General features: G+C 39.2%; 1 protein-coding gene across 1 annotated transcript; it reads left to right on the top strand.

Annotated features, from left to right (window-relative positions):
- Positions 1-4,954: 4,954 nt before the first annotated feature.
- Positions 4,955-18,404, top strand: CNIH1 (cornichon family member 1). The gene is made up of 5 exons (XM_037054339.1): positions 4,955-5,175; positions 9,817-9,885; positions 14,106-14,218; positions 15,303-15,446; positions 17,497-18,404. The coding sequence occupies exons 1-5, from the start codon at positions 5,095-5,097 to the stop codon at positions 17,522-17,524; spliced, it is 435 nt and encodes a 144-aa protein (XP_036910234.1). The 5' UTR covers positions 4,955-5,094; the 3' UTR covers positions 17,525-18,404.
- The last annotated feature ends 4,192 nt before the right edge of the window (positions 18,405-22,596 follow it).

Genomic DNA, 22,596 nt, shown 5'->3' with positions numbered 1-22,596 from the left:
CATATGTGCCCCAAGTTCAGGGACTGAACCTGCAACCCAGGCATGTGCCCTGACCTGGAGTTGAACCAGGAACCTTTCACTTTGTGAAACGATGCCCAACAAACCAAGCCACACTGATCAGGGTCACATCCACAATTCTTGAACACCAGCTGGGTGTCCTACAATTCAATTTCATTCTGACACTATTTACCAAAATGGCATCGGATCCCACAGGTTAAGGGCTCAGTCCCAGAAGACTGCCCTCACTTCAGGTGCCAACCACAAGCCCCGGGTGTAATCTGTTGTCTCCCTGTATACCTTAAACTCACATATGTCATATGCCAATACAGATAAAGCTCGGAAAAAACATTTTAGTATACATTAGTTTTCTTTAGATCTTCTATGTATTTTAAAAAGATAATTGCATATAGTATGTATGCAATTTCATGAGAAACATAATATATATTTTTCATTAGAAATAACTTCATAAACTTAGACTCATCATATTTTTTGAGTACATATATTATGGTTTACTTAACAATTCCCTTATTATTTGATATGTTGGCGGTTTCAAAAACTATTTGTTAGAGATATTTTTATGCAAAAGGCTTTTTCCATGCTTTTGATTATTTTCAAGAGGGTCAGTATCAAGAGGGTCATTATACTGAACTGGACTCTGGCAGCTATGGCAAAGGAGGTTTGCCAACATTGAACGCTTTTATTTATTTAAAGTATTGTTTAATTTGATTTGCCAAAATGGTCATCTTTATTTTTAAATTTATTTTGCCCTGAGTACTAGAGAGACTTGACTATTTTCTCATATGTTGTTAGTCAACTACAGTGGTAATTGTGTAATCCTCCCTCTGTCCATCACTCACTGGGGCTCTGGAGTGGATTTTAGTGAGTTTTCAACATACTTTCATGAATTCCTTGTCATTAATTAATTCCTTGTCATTTTTTTTGCTGGGTATTTCAGTTTCCTTTTTATTTTAGTATTTTTTTAAAATATTTTATTTATTTATCTTTAGAGAGGAAGGGAAGGAGAGAGGAAGAGAAACATCAATGTATGGTTGCTTCTCGTGCATCCCCTGCTGGGAGTTGGCCTGCAGGGAACTGGCCTGCAACCCAGGCATGTGCCCTGACTGGGAATTGAACCGTGATCGTCTGGTTCACAGGCCCGCGCTCAATCCACTGAGCTACGCCAGCCAGGGCTTAGTATTTTTATGTTAAAAAATTTTAATGTATTTGCATAATTGACCTGTTGATTGGTGGTGTGTGTGTGTGATGTAACTCACTGATTTTTAGTTTAGAAAGTATGCCCACACCCAGAGATTTGACAAATCTATGTGTTCTCTTATCAGTTTATGGCCATCCTTGGATTTACTTAATTATGTGATATAAAGACAGTATTTAAGTTATTCATGTACCTTACTCAACAAAGGTTTTAGCATCACCAACCACATTTTTCCCCCAGAATTTGGATGCCTCCTTTAAAAATTGTTAAATTCTTGTATGGAATTGAGTCTTTTTCTAGACTAGCATCCTAATACATTGATATGTTTGTGGATTTCCATGCTTCAATCATAGTTACAACTTTTGCAGATTTATAAAAGGTTTTCAAATCTCATAAGACTGATTTCATCTTTCTTTGTTTTCAAATATTTGTTTGTTATTTTCATGCATTTATTCTTTAAGGTGAACTTTAATTTTTCCCCAAATCTTACTGTGACTGAGGTTATGATTGTGGTGATATAAATTAATTTGGGAGAAAATGACAACTTTTAAAACTTCAAAAAAATCTTTCATTAGGTCTTTCATTTTTCTCAATAAGGAGGTATATTTATTTTCATATTGGTAGTACACACTCCTTGTTAGAGTTTCTGGGTGTTCATGTTAATTGGGCTCTACTGGTGGGATTATTCATGAGGTTACTCATGATACTGGGTTGACTGACCCAGACACGGCTGTACTGCTGAGGCTCACTGAGACTGGAATGGGGCTCGGGACCTTGAAGCACCCAGCTGTGTGGTCAGTGTTCTGGTTTTCACATCCAAAGCAGAAATTTGTTGATCGTCTGCTATTAGGGTATTAAAGCATCTCCCTGTCTGGTTCCGTGTTCCTGTGGTTGAACCACTTGGCCATTTACTTGTTAATCTTTTCTCATTCTCACTGCTTTGGCTTACTCAAAATCAATTTGACTTCTTCCCCTTACCCATGGCCCATCTTGGCCCTTCCTGCCTCATAGCCACGGTCACATCATGAATTCAGATTCAGTTCCCCTTACTACAACCCTTTAGGCCTGTGGGTGGTAATGGCTCCTGGCTTTGCTGGCTGCAGAGTACCGCACCCTCCCTTGTTGATTTCCTTCAGCCCTGCCCACACCACTGCACCCAGTCCAGGACAGTGCAGTGTGGTGCATGGCTGGACTGGCACCTGCCCCCGGCCTGGCCTAGCAAGAACACACCCAGCTTCCAAAGGTGAGAGTCCTTATACTGCTGGAGGTGAGCGATGGATTTCATTACTGTTCTTCTAGCCTGTGGCCCACTCTGAGAAACAGAATGGAGCTAGTCCAGTAGAACTGGAGAGGAAATGGGTTCTTTTCAAATGATAAACTTTTTACTAAAAATAAACTACAAAATGTTTCTCATAACAACAGAATATAAAAATTTAAAAGTGTACAATTGAAAGATTAAGCATGGAAGAGTGTAAAATTCAAAGACCAGCAAATGATAAAGCAGAGACCCATGCACTTCCTTGCTAGCTTAATTACTACATGTGGAAACACTGAGCATGGTGCTCAGTGCTATCTGAACAGCACCTCAGATGCTTCAGGACTTGCATATTATCTGCAAAAACCTGCTTCTTTCCCCCTGTTGTCCAAGCCAGTGGAGTTATTAGACTCCCAAAGTCAAGTTCTCTGATGTTTCAGAGTGAAATGAGGTTGGCCCAGGATGACATGAACAGCAGATACAAATAGCAACCAAGCAGTGAACACATTAAACTGGATGATTTTTGATTTTTAATAATTTTCCATTTTTCTTTAAAAAACAAGCACACTCCATATAGGGGAAGTAGCTACTTTTGCTAAAACACAGTTTTGATCTACTCATAAATAAAGTGTTATTTATGGTTCCAACTTCGGGATTCTGCTTACTCTTGGGTTTTGCTGACTGCTTTCTCTTTAGTGTCTCTCCACTTGTGGCCTTGCCCTCTGTTGCTCAGTCCTTGTATATCTCACATTTGTCATTCCCAGAGGAACAAAGAATCTGTGTGGTCAGCAGGGGGATATTGCCATGGTTAGGTGGAGCATTGTCCAGCTGCCCCTTCTTAGTACCTAATGTAGATGGGATACATTTTTAATAAGGGGGCTAAATATCATGGTTGGACTTGGACAATCCTCCAGAATTGTTTACCCCAAGAGTTCTCCTGGATAAACGTTGCCCGATGCTGCGTTTTGCTATGCTTCTGTGGCCTTCAGTACTGAATAAGTCTTCTTTGACATCTTCCTTTCTCTCACCATGGTGTCCCATCAGTCAAGTCCTGCTGAGTTTATCTCCCAAACACTATAAATATGTCCACTCCTTTGTCTCCCAGCTTCTACTGCTTTAATCATAGCCACAGCCATGTTTGCCGGGACCACTGCTGTAGGCTCCTTGCTTCCAGTCTTATACTCATTTAATCAGGGTCATTGTGCATAGTTGGGCAGTTTGTGTACTGCACACAGGTGGCTGGCCAAGAAGGTTAGCGGGAGTAAAGTATAGCTTGCATTCCTGTGCCCTGGTGAGGACCTTAGTTTATCTGGAGAGTGTACCTTTGTAATTTGCACAAAGGCGCCACATAATTCTGGTGGCATAGACCTTCAGTATCCAAGACAGTATCCACTAGCCAATGTGACTATTTAAATTTTAATTAATTAAAATAAGTATAATTTAAAGTTCAGTTTCTCAGTCACAGTAGCCACATTGTTAATGCTCCATTAACAATAGCCCCATGTGCTAGTGGTTACTGTACTGAACAGTACAGATGAAGAAAACTGCCACCACTGCAGAAAGTTGTTGGATATAATTGGATACTCTGCTTCAAACTATTCGCTGTACAACATTCTACTGCGAACACTTTTTAATGACAATCTAAACATGTCCCTCTTTTGCTTAAAAGCTTTCAATGATTTCCACTTCCGTCAGCAGCCATCAGTTAGCAGGTGGGTCACAATCAGTATTAAAAATAAAACAGCAAAAGAATAGAGTTGAAAGCACCAATGACTCTTTAGTATTGTTTTGTAAAGTTTTTGTTTCAGCTGTATTTCTTTGTCTCTATACCCAGGTGTCCACCTCCCTGTAATTCAATATGATGTTCTACTTGGTTGCAGTGGAAAAAGTCTAATTGTGCATTGTGAACCAAACAGTTTGAAAAACACTGGCTTATGAGATATATGCAGTCTGAGCTCCTTATCCAAGCATGTAAGACCCTCTAGATGTGAATCCTCCCTAACCCCTTTTTAACTCTCAACAGTGTCTCGCCCTATGTTCCATTAATTTAGAACTGCTAGTGATTTCAGCTAAGATACCCTTTATCTGTAAGCCTGAGCTTACTCATCATGTAAGCCTGAGCTTAATAAACGCAATCCTGCCTTCTACGCTCCAGGGCGGGCTGTGTGCTTTTTTTTATAACAAGTTGCAGACTTCCGTTAACGGGGTTACAATACTGTAATGATTTATTTAGGTGTTCGTTGCCAGCACTACACTAAGTTCTTTCAGTTCAAGTATTAGCTTACTCATCTTTGTATTTAAAAGGAGAAGCGCTGTACTTCAAACATATTAGGCTCTCATTCAATAAATATTTATTCAGAGAATTAACAAGATAAGGAAGGACATTTCAATCAGCTGTGTGGATAACCTAAGTGCAAGCACACGGCTACCATAAGAGGGCGCCAGCGCACCCAAGCCAGTGCGCAGGCGTGCTGGAAGGGTTGGCGCCACGGCGGCGGCCGCAGCGGCAGCAGTAGCGGCGGCGGTCTTGGCTGTGGCCTCGGGAAGTGAATGGTTTTACCCAGAGGGCCCTGCGCCGCCTTTCTCCGCTGGCACCGGCGCTGCTCCCTGCTCCTCCTCCCCGACCATGGCGTTCACATTCGCGGCCTTCTGTTACATGCTGGCGCTCTTGCTCACTGCCGCACTCATCTTCTTCGCCATCTGGCACGTGAGTAGCTGGCGTCGGGGTAGGGAGGGCCAGGCAGCGGCGCAGCTTCTCTCCGCGGGCCCTCGGACCGAGTGGCTACTGTCGGCCGAGGGCAGTGGGGCGGGGCAGGGCCGAGTTGGTGCAGGCTGCGCTGCCCGGGGTGGGTCTACGCCCTCGGTCGGTAAGCCGGGGCTGCAGGTCCTGGAAGACACCAGGCGTGGGGTGGTTCGATGGATGCGCTGGCTGGGTCCCGGCGCAGGCCGCACGCGCAGCTTCTCTCTGGGTGTGGCGGCCGCGATCCTGACGGGCCCTGCGAGACCCCGCTTCGCAGGCGCGGTCCTTGGGCTGGGGTACCGCCCCGCACCTCCGCATCCCCGCATCCCCGCATCCCCGCATCGCCGCATCCCCGCATCCCCGGGTAGGCAGGCGAGGGCCCAGGTAGGCATGCTCCGTTCTTAGAGGAAATGAAGTTTTTCGACGTATTAATGCAGACTGACTTTCTCTTCGGGTTTCTGCAAGAATGTGACACAAATGTGATACCACATTAGGTGAATTTCCAGTCTGCTTTTCACCACCTGTTGAGTGATCTTCAAGTAGAATCACTGCTTTCATGTGAACTTTCGTACAGATTGGATTGATTACTTTGTTGACCTCATGCCCCAACTTTCCCCTTAAATCATACTTTGACCGCCAGAACGTCTCAAGAGACAGTCTTCATAGCCACCTCTGTATTTTGGGTAGCTTGAGTTAGTAAAGATAGTTTTAATTAAACTTCTCTAGGGAATTTTTTTCCCTTCTTTTACTAACATGCTGAAGGATAGAAAGCACATCCTTACTGGTGCTGGGAAGGAACAACCAAATTACCAGTGATATATTTCTACAAGAGATTTTTGAGGAATCCTGTTCTTCTAGCGCAAAATTAAAAGCAACCTTCTGGAAATCAGCATTCATTAAAAATTTATATTTGCTTCTCTCTCCCTCTTTATATTCTGCTATCTTCTGGAATATTGGTCTTAAGTTTGAATGATTGGGCATGTTTACTGTCATGGAAATTTTAAGTCAAGTTTTATGCCCATAACGAGGATTTGTTTATGGAACATAAAGGGACAGAGTTACTTCAATGGCAGCATGTTTTGCGCAAAAATAATGTCAAAGGTAGAGTGAGATCACAAATCCATTTCCTTTTGCTAAAGAGTGTGATTGTAATGGTTAAGAACTCAACCGTTTGTGTAGTGGGGAATGCCTATGTGAGCTGTTAAGTAACTGCTCCTTCAAAATGCTTGTCAGTAGGAGCCAGTAACTGGAAGAGCATTTTAGGCTCATTGGTGGAAAAACAATAAATGAAGATAATCTGGAATGCAGACTAGCTCCCGTTTATGCAAGTCTCTGATGAAAGGGAATTGTGTAGTTCCCTTCCATCTGTAGGTGTGGATTTAAGTCACTTCCTGCTTGATCCTCTTTGTTTTCTGAGGGATGAGGATTCTTAGAAGAGAGCCATGGATGGCCTTGTTTTTACATTTGGAACCAGGTTGTGTTCAGCTTAAGGAAAACCTGAACTGCACTTTTAAAAAATTGGTAATTTTAGCTTTGAAATGAATCTGTGCCTGGGTGAAGTAGATAATTTTAAGTCCTGTTTTAGAATCAAAAAGAAAAATTGTTTGTACTCTACGTATTAGTGGAGAGCTTTTGTCCTTAGGAATATCTTAGTGGTCCAGAGGATTATCCATGCTTTGGGAGCAGATAGAAAATTCTAAATAAATAGATTATTTTTCTATCTATTACAAAACCTTCAGTGTATTTTCTAAGGTGGTTTATTTATCATAAGACTCATTTGGAAATTTTGAGTATAAATGCACAAAGTTCTGTTTACATTAATTGTTGTGTGAAAGGTGTTTTTTTATGCTGATGATTACACCTTGTCAGTTCAGTCCTAATTCATGTGATTGATGCTCTGTGGAGAATAGAGTTGGAAGCGCAGACTTATTTGAAAGCTAAAAATGCAGAAGTCATTCCCTAAAGATGTGCATCAGATTTGAAGTTACCCTCAATTGGTATTGGTATTGGTATTTTTAGGGATTTATCTGTTTTACTGTGTTTGCCCTTCTGTGGGAAATTTTGTGAACATCTTTATCCAGACGCACAGTTGCAAAAGGATTTGAAAACCATTAGTGTAACAAATCTTTTCAGAAGAGTTTTGAAAGCTAGTTTATAGTTCTCAAAGAGAAACCCATTCAGCAACATACTGATTAAAAGAGCCCTTGAAATCACCTGAAGAAAATGTGCGATTAAAAAAAAATTAGTTTCAGCCTTGACTGGTGTTGGCTCAGTTGGTTGGACATCTCCCCAGTTGGGCACCGATCATTGTTTCTCTCACTCCCTTCCTTTCTCTCTAAAAATAAATAAACAAACAAACAAATGAATAAATAAATAAATAAAATCTTTAAGAAAAGAACTTAAAAAAAGATTAGTTTTAAAATACAAGGTTTGCACTCTGCTATTACATCAAATCTTGTTATAGGCAAGTAATTGTATCTTTGATCATGGTCCTTGTCTTGAACTTGATTGTTAAAATGTGTTGGGGATATGTCACAGCTAATGTCAGGTAACTGACTAATAGTGTCCATAAATAATCAGAAATTAGTATCTTCTAATTGTATGTTTATATATATTCTTAAAGATTTTATTTATTTTTAGAGAGAATGGAAGGGAGGGAGAAAGAAGTGGAGAAACATCGATGTGAGAGAGAAACATCCATCCATCCATCCATTGGTTTCTTCTTGTATGTACCCCAACTGGGGACAAACCTGCAACCCAGGCATGCGCACTGACTGGGAATCACCTGCAACCTTTCACTTTGCAGGACAACACCCAGCCAGCTGAGCCACACCAAATCAGGGCTATATGTTTATATTTTTGACATCTGTATATGTTAGGGATTATTAGCAGAGGAAAATTCTTTTTGGTGAGTCCTGTACTTTTTTTTAGCATAGGGGTATTTTTTTTCTTTTTTCGGTAAATATTGATTGAACACTTAAGTGGGTGCCGAACACTATTTTAAGCCCTTGGGCATAGCAGTGAAAATCTTTGCCTTCATGGAGTTTACATTAATTATTTTCCTATTATTGAGTTAACATTTTTATTAAGTCAGTTTGGTAAGTTTTAGGAAATTAAAGACAAAACCCATCTTTTTCTGAAGCTAAGAACCTTAATAGGGAAATCAAACAGCATGTAAAAATCTAGAAATATGAGACTCCATTGGTTACTGGTAATGTTGAGTAACACCATCACACATAATAAAGATGCTATTTGTAACCCACGAGAGGAAGGGTGGATTAGGTTCTCTGTCCCCCAGGTGACTGGTGGTAGCAACTAAAATACCTCTCTCATGTACTTGGTGCCTTTGGCTTTTTATTTTAATACCACAAAGTGGTACATTGCCCCTATTTTGATATTTTAGTACATTTTGAATTTGAAGCTCTTTGTTTAGTGACCCTGCTTGTTAAAGCCTCATTGCTCCAGGCTGGACAAAAGTGTTTTTGCCAGGTGTTTTAAGTGGGTGCAGTCTCTCTCCTCTCATCACATTTGTAACTGTTTCACTCATGCTGTGAGAAACTCGACTTACCTGGGCTTACCCTTGTTTAGTCGTTAGTTTGGTGACCAGATGAAATGACCCACGTGGTAGGAATGTGCATAGGACTTGAAAGGAGGTCAGATTGATCACTTTTACAGTGGTCTTGAACAGGTCTCCGCTCCTGCCTGTATGGTGCCTGTAGGTGAATTGGAACAAGATGGCTCTGGGGCAGAAGAATCCTCCCTCCTGGACAGACAGAGTCTCTGGGTACAGAGCCTGGTGCAGAGCCCATGCCAGGGTGCTTGGCAGCAGGCGCCTGGGCTGGCTCAGAGACCCCACGTGGCCTGTGGTCCTGTGCAGAAACTGCACTCCTGTGTCCGGTGGTCTGGCCACGGTGTTGAGTGACCCCTGGTGTTTCTCTATTCTGAGACCATTTTCTTGTATTTCCAGATTGAAGCAGGACTTTGAAATGTATGTATTCGGGCACAAATGGGAACACATTGAAGCATGGGAGTCGGCCTCTGGTGTCCCACTGAACGCTGTGCCATGGGAGGGCCATGCCCAGATAATTGAAAACGCTTCATCCTGAGGGGCACAGTCTGGTGGGAGACACAACCCGTACATAAATACTCTTCTCTAATGCAAGAAGTACTATGTTGGCAGCATTATAAAGCTCTGTGCTGTTTGGAAGTTAGAAAGGCACTCACATCCACCCAAGGGAGTCTCCGGCAGAGAGGAGTCGACAGAGGAAGAAGGTTTTTTAGGATTAAGAGGAGTTTTGATACATAGTTGTTGTTGGGGCGAAGATCACTTCAAGTCAGAATAACTTGAAAGAGGCATAGAAAAAAATGGAAAATTGGAGGTATTTATCACATGGTGTCAGATCATCTTAGTGGTAATATAAAAGCACTTTTAGTTTAAATCTGATTCTGGTTCTGTATTAGCTCATGTTGACTTTGCTGTGAATGGTACATGTAATGTTGGTATGCTTTGCTTTTGTTAACTTTATCAATTATTATTTGATGATGAGGCATGTTTGTTGCTTCTCTTTATTAAAGTAAGAGATCCTAACTGTTCTAATTTTATTGTAGATTATAGCATTTGATGAGCTGAAGACTGATTACAAGAATCCTATAGACCAGTGTAATACCCTGAATCCTGTAAGTTACGGTGTTGGATTTTTCTTTAGATTTTAAAACCCTTTTTGCTTTTAACTTGATATAATTTGAAAATGGCCAGTAGTCTCAGTAGCATGATATATTTGTACTTTTTGAAACATGCACTTTTAAAAAATATTCTTTTTCCTGTCCTGCTTGACTATTCTGACTATTATTAATCTGCTGGTGATCTTGTCAGCTGTCATACTAACATTCTTCCAATCTGCTTTTTACATTGTCGGCCAAAGACAGTTGAAAAGGTCAAAAAGATTAAAAGAGTCAAAATTGCATTAAAGGTGTGTACTGCTTTTTAGTTTAATGTTTTAATGCTACGTTCATTTCATGGGGAGGGTTAGGGCATTTGTATTTGTAAAATGTTCTGTTTGTTGTGCTCATTCATATGCCTGTTGAGGTTATGATTTCATGAAATTTCATATTTTATGCAAACGCTTGCTGGCCTAGTCAAGTAGGGAAAGCTGTTAAATGCTCATACATTTTTTAAAAATGTTATAGCCATAGGCACTTCTGTATTAAATTTTCGGTGCAGTATTTGACAGTTGGTTAACATAAAATGACTTTAATAGATGGTGAGATGATTTACCTGTTGTTACTGTGAGGGAGTCTTTAGTACCCTGTCTAGTTTTATCTTTGGTTATGTCTGTTGTGGAATTGATTCACTGTTTCAGCTCTGTTTGAATAAACACAGAGCCTGTTTAGATAGAGCCTGTTTAGATAGCTTTGTTCTCAGGCTCTGGAATCTTGCAGTAATGCTGATCTCTGGACTCATCCTGCCAGAATTTTGTAGATAACAATTTGTATACAGATGTCTATGTAATTGTTTCTAATATAGACACACTCTAAATTTCTAAAACAGACTTGATTTACATACATTCTGAGCTCTAGTTTAATAATAATTTGGATCTGTTGTGCTTGAGGGTTCTCTCTCTGTGTTTTACTTCATTCGCCTCATTTAGGAAGATTCCTCATTAGCCTGTAGGGGTTTGCTTTTACCCAGCTGGTCAGAAACTGACGAGAAACTGGTCAGAAAAGAAAGTGCTGGGCATGCTTTCAGGAAATAGAATACAACAATTCATCTTAAAAAACTCCTTCATGAAGAGGAGAACTTGTGTAGACTTCAGTTGTGTCAAACTACAATTCACTATCTTGCTGGAGAGATTTTATTTGGAAATGGGTCTATAACAGTGATTTTCATTTGGTATGCCGCAAGAATTTTTAAAACATGCAATACCTGACTATTTAGTTGGGGCACTGACCTCTTTTCCCTTAGATTGTCATGTAAAAAAATGACAACAGGCAGTAGAACAATAGCTGTCCACTGTGAATGAATCAAAATTATACCTATTTTGTTAGTTTGACAAAAAATGCACTTTTTGGTGTGCTGCAGAAGTTTTGTGATTAGGTGTGCATGAGATGCAAAAGGTTCTATACAGTTTGAAAGTTTCAGTTCTATGAAAGCTTCTATACAGTTTGTTTGCTACTTTATTGTTGTTTCCCAAGTAAATATAAATGATGGAATAGATTTCTAGTTCATCTTTAAAGAACTGTCACAGTGTGACTTGAGTAGATAAATTTAAAAGTATTAACTTTAGTTAGCTGTCCTCTGCTCTTAGGAAACAAAATATGAGATGAGGGCCTTCTCATTGGAAAGTCATGCTCATTGGAGGACAACATTCTGTCGAAACTAATTGTTACAAAGAAATTTAGAGACTGAGATGTCTTCTTTCACAGCTGCTTAGTAATAGTATTCTGTCTTCTTTAGCTTTTCATTACTTCAAAAATACAAATGATGATGATGATAATAGCAGAAATCAGATGAGTGCCTTCCTGCGCTTCCTGGGTCCCAGGCTCTGAGCGGAGCATGTTTACCTGGGTTTTGCCACCCAGTTCTCACATATGTATGTTTTTGTTTTCATGAATTGGAGAGTGGACTGAGGCCTAGTGAGGTTGAAGCACTCAGCCCAGGGTCACACAGCTAAGGGATAGCCTGAATTTGAACCTAGACAGCTTTATTTTTTAAGCTCAAGCTCTTGTATTTTTCTAGTTTACTGTAAATTTAAGAGGGACTCATTTCATTTTAACATTATCTGTGATTGCTGTCTTTTCTTAATGGAAAGAAATCCTCACATAGAAAAGAAGTGCTTGGGACGCCCTAACGCTGCAGCAGGTGCAAGGAAGTTGTCCTGCAGCTCCAGTGGTGTTGTGGAGAGGGTGCCGATAATTGGCTTAATAGCAGTGCATCTGACAGTTTTCCCTATTAAAGATTTGTTTTGACAATTCTGCCAAAGTACGAGGGAAGACAAATACCATTATTTTAAAAAATGTGAAAAATGTGAACCTTAACTAAAGAATATTATGATTTGCATGCTAAGTGCTATCATTTCAGCCATATTTGCATGAGGTATTGTTTTCTGGACATTAGTTTTTGTGTAAATGTTAGTTCCTAAGTGGAATAACTTTTCTGCCACTTATGGGAAAATTTTGTCATTACAGAACGATTGGAGAGGACTGGTTTTTATGAGAGGTGCATAATAAAAGTTTCTGGACTTTCATTGGGGGGGAAGCAGGGTGAAGCCCTTGTTTCAAATTAGAACTGGCGGAGTTGCAGATTATTTTCACTCTTACCAAATCGTGTTGTTTCAGATCAGTAGGGATCATGCTTTCAAAATTATTCTCTCCTCATACCTCAGCCAGTAAGTGTAGGGCAGAAACTTGGATGGTAATATTTGTTGTTTGGTATCAGTTGGCTTTTAGAGGGCCAATTTTAATTTTCTTTATTTAAAAGAAAAGTCCTGTAATTTAAACTAGCAGCTGTAGTGGAACTCCTAATAAAATGTCTTTCTTTTCCTTTGGTTGGTCCTAGTTGTAGTTGCTGAGTTTTAAAGATTGCCTCTGGACATTTTCTTGTTTAGAGACGGTAGATGTTTAACTTTGATGTTAAATAAATGCTGGCTTAAGGTTAGTGCTGTTTACAAATGTATATACTTAGGTTTGTAGAAAATGTCTAGTTAGTGGTGTGGATTAGTTGCTTTTACTGGGATTTCATTTAAAATAGTACCTGTTGAAAACTTTTCTCGATACCTTTAAACTGGAAAAAGTAATTTGGGAGTATTAGAAAACGGACTGAAATACAGAGTATAACTATATTATTTCTGCAGCTATGGTTTCCCCTAAGGAAAGATCTGATAATGTTGAGGGTTCATAAAATTTTAATTTGATATGATGCAGACATTTGAGAAACTGACCTTGCAGCTCTGACTTGTAGGAAGTCCTTTGGCTGCAACTTGCAATGAAAGGTGTTGGTTTTTTTTATTCAACAAAATCATTAGGCTGAAATCTTTAGGATGAGAAAGATAAAGTAAAGCATTAACTCCTGGTCATTTTATAAAAAGCAATTTCCTTGAATTAATTCTTCCTTACTTAATAGTACCTACTATCAAAAGATTTATTTTGTTCTTGAATTCTGAGCTTCTTCTACTGGTCTGACCTGTCTGTAGCATTTCATTGAAAAGCAGGCTTAAAGAAACAGGAAGGCCGTGTAAGAATGAATGGAAGCTCAGGAGCCGGGGGAAGTTTCAATTTCATGGGTCAGAACTCAGTCTTTTCCCTCCTACATTGCAGAAAGCACGTCCTTTGCATTGTGCGTGTTAGAGGTCTTCCCTCCCTGACTGTGCTGAGGTTATTGGCTGTTGGCTTTCCATTGAAAAGTTACTCTGTGGTAATGTGATGTGATTTGTTAAATACTGTATATATAGCATTCCTGCTTTCTGTTAAAGGCTTAAAACACTAATGCATAAACTTCTAGAGGAGAGTTTTGGTTCTGTGGGTTTTTTTAATATGTTGCATGTGATCAGATATCTTTCGTATTTTTGTCAGTTTTGAATGGTGGAAAAAGTATTTCAGTTGATTAGCAAATAACTGAATAATCTGGGTGGTAAATATAACCTATTGCTTTAAGAATTCAAGTTTTAAATTTTAGGTTTTATCATATTTTTTTAGTGCAAGCTCTATTCTGTGATCTGTGTGCTTGTAATCTTGCTTTTGGTAAAAAGTTAAATACGGGAATGAAATTCAGTAGCATCTTTCATCTCTAAGAAAACAGTAATTTTTCATTATGGAAGCTTGGTTGCCACCTACTTTCCAAATTAGCAATTGATTTTTGTCCAGGCATTTTGATAACTAACTGGCTTGTGTTTTTCTTCCAGCTTGTGCTCCCCGAGTACCTCATCCATGCTTTCTTCTGTGTCATGTTTCTTTGTGCAGCAGAGTGGCTGACACTGGGGCTCAATATGCCCCTCTTGGCATATCATATTTGGAGGTAATATTTAGATATACTTTAATGCTTTCCCTACATTTCCATTATGCTGTGGTTAATGTGGTTATCTTACATGTGAGTTACCTAAATAAAAATGCAAATTAGTTGGTATTTATTTTAAAAGTTAAGTGGATGAGCAAATAACTGATTTATTCCCTCTTATGGAGCTTACATTACTGCTCTTTAAAGGTTTTTTTAAAAAATGAGGTGTAACCTACATACAGTAATGTGTGTAAGTCTGAAGTGTACAGCTCAGTGAATTTATACACCTGTGAAACCACCACCCAGATCGAGACATGCAGCAGTTCCGACCCCCTGGAAGGTTCCTTGTACCCCATCCCAGTCACTTACCCCTGTTCTTTCCGAGGAGAACCACTGACTTTTAAAAACTTAGTTAATTTTGCATATCTTTGAACTGCATATAAATCTCTCTATATAGTGTGTATCTAACTTCTATCTCCGTGTTTATGATTTTAAATTTGGTTATTTATAAAAACGTGCATATTTCATAACTTCTAAAAGTTCTATTTGCTCTCTGTAGTGTTAGAATTTTTTGTTTTAAATAGATGTGAAAATCTCATTGCCCTTGATTTTAGGAAATATATACTGAAGAAGTGTTTAGGAGTAAAATGGTATCACGGCTGTAGTTGAGTCTGAAATGGTTAAAAAAGTGTATGTTTAGAGATAAAATGAGGAAGAGAAGGATAAAACAAGTGTGGTAAGTGTGAACATTTGGAACGCCTGGGTCGAAGTGTTTATGTACCTTTTCTGTAAGTGTAAAATTATGTGAAAATAAAAAGTTAAAAGAAAAATGTTATTTCCTTTTTACAGGTATTCCTCTTTTTCTTGGATTTCCCTTACAGTGTAGAGGAGACCAGATGTGACTTGTTTAGCTGTCTTGTTCTGCTTGTTTAGGGGCTCTAGTTTTAAAATTAAGGTGATAAAAGGAAAGAACTCCACTTCTGACTATAAATATTCTTCCCTGTGTGGACCACTTCTCCTTGTAACAAATATTAGGAGGAAATCCTCCTTTCCATCCTGAAGGTTTGCTCCCCTTTGAGTGGCTAATAGATTGTGTTTGTTCCAGGTATATGAGTAGACCGGTGATGAGTGGACCAGGACTCTATGACCCTACAACGATCATGAATGCAGATATTCTAGCATATTGTCAGAAAGAAGGATGGTGCAAGTTAGCTTTTTATCTTCTAGCCTTTTTTTACTACCTATACGGGTAAGTTTAAAAAATAAAATGAAAACATGATTTCACTTCGCTGCCTAAAAAGTTTGCAGGCATTATGATCTTAACACCTTAGAATCCACTTGAAGAACTCAGTGTCCTGAATGGCGGTAACCACTAGTGACAGTGTACACCAGCAAATTCGCATACGTGGAATATGAACATGCTGGTAATCGCCAAGGTAGCCAACCGGTTTGCTGTCAGAGGCAGATAGTTTGGTCAGGGATGCTGCTTCCTAAGTTTTCAGACTCATTCAGTGAGTGAAGGAGAATCCTCTTTTTCCATGGTGAAGGGATGGCATTGGGGAAATATTGCTTGGTGAGTTTGGAAAAAAAAAATCAGTCTCAAGATTGTGTTTAAGTTATTTCTCTATCATTCTCCCTAAACGGTATGTTCTGCCCTTTATCTTATGGTTTGCTTGACCTGAATGCGATGAATGAAAGAAATAGTTCTGTCTAACAGGACGGTGCAATGATCACTTTTTCTCTTTTTCTAACATAATGTATTTCTGTCATTCCTCTAGGCCGGGGTGTCTCAGCCTTGGCACTGTTGACATTGTAGTCTGGATAAATCCTGGTTGTGGGAAGCTGTCCTGTGCATTGTAGGAGACTTAGCAGCATCCATGTCCTCCCCCCACTAGCCAGTAGCATCCCCTTCCCCAGGCATAATAGTAAAAAATGTGTCCTGTGGGGCAGGCAAAACTGGCCCTGCCTGGGAAGCCCCGCTCTGAGTGTGCTGTAGGTGAGATAGAATGGCTGCCTCGTCAAACCAGCAAAGGACATTGTCAGGTGGGAGTTACAATTTTTCTTTAAGTGATATGAATATAGTTTTCTCATCTTTTGTTTATTTGTATTCAATTACAGAGGGCTTTTCCAGCTGATTTTCAAAATATGAGAAAGTAGCTGTATGAGATGAAACTGTTACAATAACTGGCTTTCATTCCCTTTCTGTTTGTTACTTGCTAAGTATAGATATGGTAGGTGTTATATTCATAGTTATCTTCACATCACATAAATGTCCATTGTAGAAAAGGATGCATGAAGGAGAGCTAGATGGAATTTAGGATAAAGTTATTCTTAGGCTTTTGGAGGTTATGATTGTGAAAAATGAGTATCCTTTAGTGTGTCTACAGATGTCACTTGTACATGAAACAGAGATAGTGAATCTGTTCTGAAAAGTGGAGTTCCATGTGTCGTTCCAATTTCTTGTCTTCATTTTTAAGGTTTCTGTAGCCACTGTCTGGAACATTGCTGGCATTTCAGTAGGCACTGAAAACATTGTTGAAGGAAATGAATGATTGGACAAATGGTGAAATTGGAAGTGCACAGTGTGGGAAAATGTTCACCAGGAGATGATGGCACTAGGGCATTTATTTCTGTTTGACATTGTCTGTGGAGTTTGCTTAACTCCTGGAAGCCATTTAGAGAGACATGGTTTTGAAGCACACTTTTTCTGCATCAATCTTTCTGTAGAATTGTCTGGTAGTCCTTAAGCCTAAATCAAGTGGGTGTTGCTTTTTATTTTGTCTTAACCCTGCTGCTGTTGCCTAGAGCCTTTCTCTAATGGGAAAGTTCCTTAATTGATCATTCCTGTATGTGAAATGGGATAACAACAGTACTCACCTCCTAGGACTGCATGGAGGATTCAAGGAGGTCATGTATAGAGAAGACCTAATTTGGCTGGAAGCCAGCCCTTGGAGACGCTTGCTCCTATTAATAGACCCAGCTCCCCAGTAGTGTGCCGTTTTGGATTTCTCCAAGCTCTGATCCCCCGTTAAGCTTTCAGCTGTGCTGTTTTGCTCGCTAAAATTGGAAAGGAAATAAGGGACAACTATAGCACATGCACCAAGCCAAATCCTACCTTAGGCAAAAGTCTATAAATGCAAATTAAAATCATATTGTGAACTTGGCATTGGCCTTTTTATTTCCTGTGATGGTGTGATACCACAGACTTGTTGACTATATAGAACAGACTCGACTTTTTGGTCCTCTTAGTTTTTATAATTAGGACTGTTTGAATTAACAGCTTTCTTTTTCCTTTTCAGCATGATCTATGTTTTGGTGAGCTCTTAGAACAACCCACGGAAGAATTGGTTCAGTTAAGTGCATGCAAAAAGCCACCAAACGATGGATTCTATCCAGCAAGATCCTGTTTCCAAGAGTAGCCTATGGAATCTGATCAGTTACTTTAAAAAAATGACTCCTTATTTTTTAAATGTTTCCACATTTTTTGCTTGTGGAAAGACTGTTTTCATATGTTATACCGGATAAAGAATTTAAATGGAATTACGTATACATTAATATAAAATGATTACCTCTGGTGTTGACAGGTTTGGACTTGCACTCCTTAAGGAACAGCCATAATCCCGTGAATGATTGCATTAATTACTGACTGTCCTTAGTCTATTGGAAGCTTCTGTTTATAGAAACTTGTAGGGCTCATTTTGGTTTTATTGAAATGCCATCTAATTACAAATCAGCTGTAGATATCAGGTGCTTCTGATGAACTGACTATAGATATCTGATCTGTGGGAAACTTCACGGTTTCCTCATCTATCATGTAGATGATTATATATGGATACATTAAAAAAATAAGAAGAGTGGGATTTTTTTCCATTTGACTTGAATATTATCCTATATATTGCATGAATGAGAGATTTCCCATATTTCCATCAGAGTAATATACTTGCTTTAATTCTTAAACATAAGTGAATATGATATAAAAACATATGCTGAATTACTTATGAAGAATGCATTTAAAGCTATTTTAAATGTGTTTTAATTTGTAAGATATTACACAATAAGAAATTGGTTATTATTACTTACTGTTCTAATCTGGTGGTAAAGGTAGTCTTAAGAATTCGCGAGTACTTTAGATTTACCAAACTGAGTGAAAGAGAACGCGTGTTCCCGTCCTGCTGTTCCTTTAGTGCAATACAATAAAACTCTGAAATTAAGACTCACTTTCAGTGCATTGTTTTAAAGATGACAAATAGCAATTTCATAAACTTGCTTAATCCACAATAAAGGCATGTTACTGTCAGTTTTTAGAACACTAGAGCGTTACATTGTGTTTTAATAACCACATCTGGATCTGAAAAGGAAGATGTTTAAAGGACTAAGTACGCTACCTTGTGTTGTGTCTTGTCGGGGTTCATAACCATTGATGGCACAACAGCATCAATTTTCTCACCAATATAAAACAAGTCTGGCACTAAAAATGTTCTACATATTTTTCCTTTTGGAAACAGCGGGCTTTAAGGTAAAATGACTTAATTTTTGCTGCTGCTTCTTGTCAGGCAGGTAAATTAGGACTTGTGTGTTTTCATAAGCATTTTTGTGCTTTGAGATGAGGAAGTTAAGGCAATTGAAAATAGTGTACGTGATTCAGAAGTTTTGTAGACAAAGGATCAAAGAATGAAAACTAATACGTAGAAGTTGCACATAATGATCAAGGGAGTTTATGGATGTCCTTGTAGAAGTCTTACCCTGAGAATGCCTGACGCTAAGAATTAGATGCTGTTCACTCTCTGTTAGTGAAGAAGTGCTTCCTCACGTTTGGGAGGCCGTTACTGTTTTGGGTTTGGGTATATGGAAGAAGGGGGTGTAGAACCAGGAGAGTGGGAAGAGTCAAACCCTTTCATAATGAGAGAGGCTTTGAAGACCTTGTATTTTATAGTCTGGAGAACACCTTGGATCTGACGGTGGGTCTGCTCATGCAGCAGAGCGCTTAGGAGCATTTGTGAGGCACTGAAGGTTCGTGCTCTGAATGTGGGCAGTCATTCAGTTTCTGATCCACCTATTTACATCCGTGCCCACACCCGCTCTTCCTTTCTTGTTCACAATTACTTTTGATCATGGGAGACCTGCCAGGTCTTCTTTCCACCAGATAGGTCTCCAGGGGCTTTCCTGATTCTGTCAAAAGTATTTTCACAACCTTTATAAGTTTTAACACCCTTTTTAATAATGTGTTTCAGAATATTGTCCAGGATTAATGTCAGGTTTACTGTTTGCAATTTGTGGAAGCTACCTTCTCATGCTTCAAAAATTAGGTGTGTAGGCCCTGGCTGCATAGCTCCGTTGGCGAGAGCATCATCCTGATACACCGAGATTGTGGATTTGATCCCCGGTCAGGGCACACATGAGAAGCAACCAATGGATAAATGGAACAACAAATCGGTGTTTCTTTTTTTCTATCCTTCTCTTTCTCCCCGTCTTCTCTCTCAAATCAATAAAAATATAATAAAAATAACTAGATATGTACTGTCCTTAGCTGATTACTCAAAGATGATTGATAGGTTTACCCATCTTGGTGGTGGGATGTTTGTTCTTAGGTATGTGAGTGATTAGAATATTGAGTACTTGGATGGTCTCATATCCACTCATCTTTCCCTTGTGTAGTGTTTTATGCAGTTAAGTCCCTTGTGAGAGAAAGCAGGAACAAGACATTGGTATTTGACATCCCATTAACATTTCCTTGCTCCAAATTTAATGTGTGTTCCCCACCCCCATTAATCTGTTTTTGGGTTGCCGTGGCCTGCCTTGTAGTCCTTCAGGTCCAGTTGAAGTATAGGTAGCCTGGGTTGTAATCCTTTCTAGTTTGTATTAAACTCCCTCTGCAGACAGCTGTTTCTTTAATACTTTATTTGTCCTCTTGGCACCATTACTTTTGATATCATGTGTTTTATCTTTAAGAGATTTCCAGCTCTCAGAAACCATTACTGTAATACTGTGGTTTGTGTTTGTACCAACAGCTCTTTGTTTCTATGGGAACTATAGATTCTCCTGAGTTAGCAATCTTAGATAACAGATACAGTCTATTTAGCAGCTATTCTGTTTGGTCATACTACAATATCAGGGCAGTATGTCCCTTCAGTACTGAAAAGGTATAGGGGTAGAAGCATTTGAATGCTGATATCTGAATTTTATTAATGACAGTTGATGAGGGTAGAGGAGAGTCAGCTCTCAGGCTGTAGTCAAACTGTTCATTTGTTTGAAATTTGAATTATTTTCCATGCAAAGGGAGTGTGATAGGAAATGGCCAGACAACCCACTTTCGACATATATTTGGTTTAACTGAAGCTTTTGATAAACATCGTGGTTCATACCATGAGCTGTCAGGCCGGCCAGTCGGGTTCGGACACCCTGGTAACAGTCCTGCACAGAGTAGCCGAGTACGTGGCAGGCTGCAGTGTGTCTGTCTCTCACAGCCTGTTCAGCAGTTTTCATCTCGGCCACTCGTGCTAACAGCTCTCACGAGAGCTCCTCTCTGCCCCGCAAGTCAGCCTTTTTTGTGTAAAAATAAAGATGTAGATATGCTTTGAAACTAGCAAAATATTTTCTTTGGTATAATGTCTCTTTTCCTCCAGTTATGTTTATGACCAGTATTCATGGAATGTTATTGCCATATTGCCATGGTGCAGATAATGACTTCTGTGCGTGTTCTATGCCCCACAGGGTGCTGGGCTTTTGTCTGAGATGTGGCTACATCACAGCATTGTGATAGATCGAACCCATTCAAATACTGATCTGTATTTTAAAAGTAGCACATCTAAGTTTACTTCTCTATGTGATGTAACACCCACAAACGTGCATCTCAGTCAGTTGTACAGTATAATTGTAAATTAGAAATTCTGTCAGCAAAAGTAATATAAGACATTCTTTTCAAAGGGGAAGATAAAAATATTGATGCTCTGTCTAGCATTGGTCATAAGAGACCTCATATTCATCCTTTTGGGGAACTAGCAATGTTAGCCTCAAACATTGTAACTTAATCTCTCTTGCTCCAACCAGTCATTGATCTGTAGTCATACTAGCAGTTAGTGAGTCTCTGGTACTGATGCTATAGCTCAGAAGGTGGTTCTGAACTAATAGGCCAGGGTGACGCCAAGGGAAAAGATGTGGTTCTGTTTCTGGTTGTGTTCAATAGCTTCTTAGAACAATTTTGCTAAAGCTAGATGTTTAAAGGGAGTGAACAGCTTTGCTGCTTGTTCTGTTTGGTACCAACCATATAAGGTGATTAATCTGTGGGAGGGGAGTGAAGGTTTTAGCCTGCATTGATTTTATTGATGCAAATTTTGGAAGTAAGATGTAGTCATTAATACGTTGATATGGAAAATAAGTTAATGTTACTGTACATTGCTAATTTTTAAAAACATTTGCATTTCTTTGGTTACCACGTTTGTGTATTCTGAAGAAAACGTCCTTAAATAACAGATCAACGACTGGGTGGACCTTAAACCTGCTCACAGAAGCAGAATGTAGTTCGCCGTTTGTGCTCCCAGTTGGTTAAAATCTACGTGAACCTTAAAGGTGCTGTACCACTGTCCAGAGAAGATGCTCTCAAGTAGTCCTATCTTCCTAGAGCTTGCTTGATTTATTTTGCTTTTGTATATTTAATAAAAACCTTCTGAAACCATTCCTTGTGTAGTTTATGGATGATGGTTAGTGCGTGTATTGATTTCAGCAGCTAACTTTGGCTTGACCAGGATTTGGGACTGTTTCTCTTCTCCCCTTATTTTGAGGGCGGTCCCACAGGCTAGGCAGAGAAGATACTAAGAATGTTGAACTTACATGTTATTAAGTTGAATCGGACAATTATTTTCGAGTGGTGCCATCCCATGTTTCTCGATTATGCAATAGTAGATATTTTTCCTTAGCCTTGGTATTAAAGTGTTTGAGTCAAGCATTTTAAATGTGGAAGCTTTAACTAGCACTTGCAGTGGAAATTAAGATGTATATACTTTGAATATTTAATTGATTATAAAGGATTTGATTAATTGATGCCAGTACTTTCCTTCCATTTTCCTAAAGTGTTCACGAACAAGCTGTATGTTTACCGGTACCATTGGAAGAAAGCTAATACAAGATTTGGTCATGTCAGTGTCAGTGACTTCCTAAAATCCAATAGAATACTGTGATTTTTAAATTGTAGTTGGTTGTAATACCAAAATGATGAGGAGGGTCAATCTATAATAACAGCCTGTACTTCAAAAAAATAACTTTCTTGCTAGAAGTAGGCATTTGTTTTGTTAGATAAGAAATCCCCCCTACTTTAAGCATGAAGGTACTGGTGGAATATGTGTTTTTTCATCTTTCTTAGTATTCTTATAAAACCTCAAGTTCTAGAAGCAGTGTATATATGA

This window comes from Sturnira hondurensis, unplaced genomic scaffold (genome assembly GCF_014824575.4).
Source record: "Sturnira hondurensis isolate 20B ecotype Veracruz unplaced genomic scaffold, ASM1482457v3 Scaffold0008196, whole genome shotgun sequence".
NCBI lineage: Eukaryota > Metazoa > Chordata > Mammalia > Chiroptera > Phyllostomidae > Sturnira > Sturnira hondurensis.
This window is presented reverse-complemented; position numbering and strand designations above follow the sequence as displayed.